At 46.1% G+C, this 1,072-nt stretch overlaps 1 protein-coding gene across 1 annotated transcript in view; it reads left to right on the forward strand.

Moving 5' to 3' along the window:
- The window catches only part of LOC128247837 (salivary glue protein Sgs-3-like), an 11,934-nt gene that overhangs the window by 689 nt on the left and 10,173 nt on the right, over positions 1 to 1,072 (forward strand). The window contains exons 2-3 of the mRNA XM_052968026.1: positions 273 to 537; positions 932 to 985. Of these exons, the coding sequence (XP_052823986.1) occupies positions 273 to 537; positions 932 to 985 (319 nt within the window). The remainder of the gene's footprint in view (positions 1 to 272; positions 538 to 931; positions 986 to 1,072) is intronic.

Raw genomic sequence — 1,072 nt, forward strand, 5'->3', positions numbered from 1 at the left:
ATTCCCTACCATTTTCATCGCATCAATGTTGTACTCTATCAATCCATTCACCACGACCACCACAACTGTAGTTGCCAACGTCTGTCACCTTGAACTATCACCGCCGTCCTTGTCGCTACTACCTCTATTTCATCATCATAATCTTCAATTGTCATCATGGTCGTCGTCATCGCCATCATCATCATCATCATCATCATCATCATCATCATCATCATCATCATCATCACCGCCATCATCATCATCATCTCTACTTTCCCCATCGCCATCATAAGCCTCATCACCTCCTCCTCCACCACCACCACCACCACCACCACTACTACTACTACTACTACTACTACTACTACTACTACTACTACTACTACTACTACTACTACTACTGCTGCTGCTGCTACTACTACACGCCGCCTTCGCTGTCACCGCAACCGCCGCCACCACGAACGCTATCCTATCAGCTGCCATTCCCAACCAACAATTATCCCGCTTTCATTATCGTTAATTATTTCATCACCCAATTACGGCCATACGCACTCACAGTTAGTCTAGCAACAGTTGTAGCGTCACTCCGGCCCCGCCCAACACTAACAAAAACAAAAAAAGACAACAAAAGCAACAACATCAACCACAACAGTGGCAACTAACAGCAGAATTACAATGACCATCATCACTATCATAACAACAACCAGTAATACCCATGCAGTCGTCGTCGTCATCATCGCCATCATCGTCATCATCGTCATCATCATCATCATCATCGTCGTCATCATCGTCATCATCATCATCATCATCGTCGTCGTCGTCGTCATCATCATTGTCATCATCATCATCGTCATCACCAGCACCAGCAACACCATGACGACGACGACGACCAGCACCACCATCACCTTCACTACCAGCAGCAACAGCAGCAGCAGCAGCAGCTACAACAACAACAACAACAACAACAACAACAACAACAACAACAACAACAACAACAGCAACAGTAACAGCACCACCATTGTTATCACCATCATCAGCTGCCATGCCACAACCACCATCTCCGCCACAAGCATCAACATCATTACCAGCACCAACA

Source organism: Octopus bimaculoides, chromosome 5 (genome assembly GCF_001194135.2).
Source record: "Octopus bimaculoides isolate UCB-OBI-ISO-001 chromosome 5, ASM119413v2, whole genome shotgun sequence".
Lineage (NCBI taxonomy): Eukaryota > Metazoa > Mollusca > Cephalopoda > Octopoda > Octopodidae > Octopus > Octopus bimaculoides.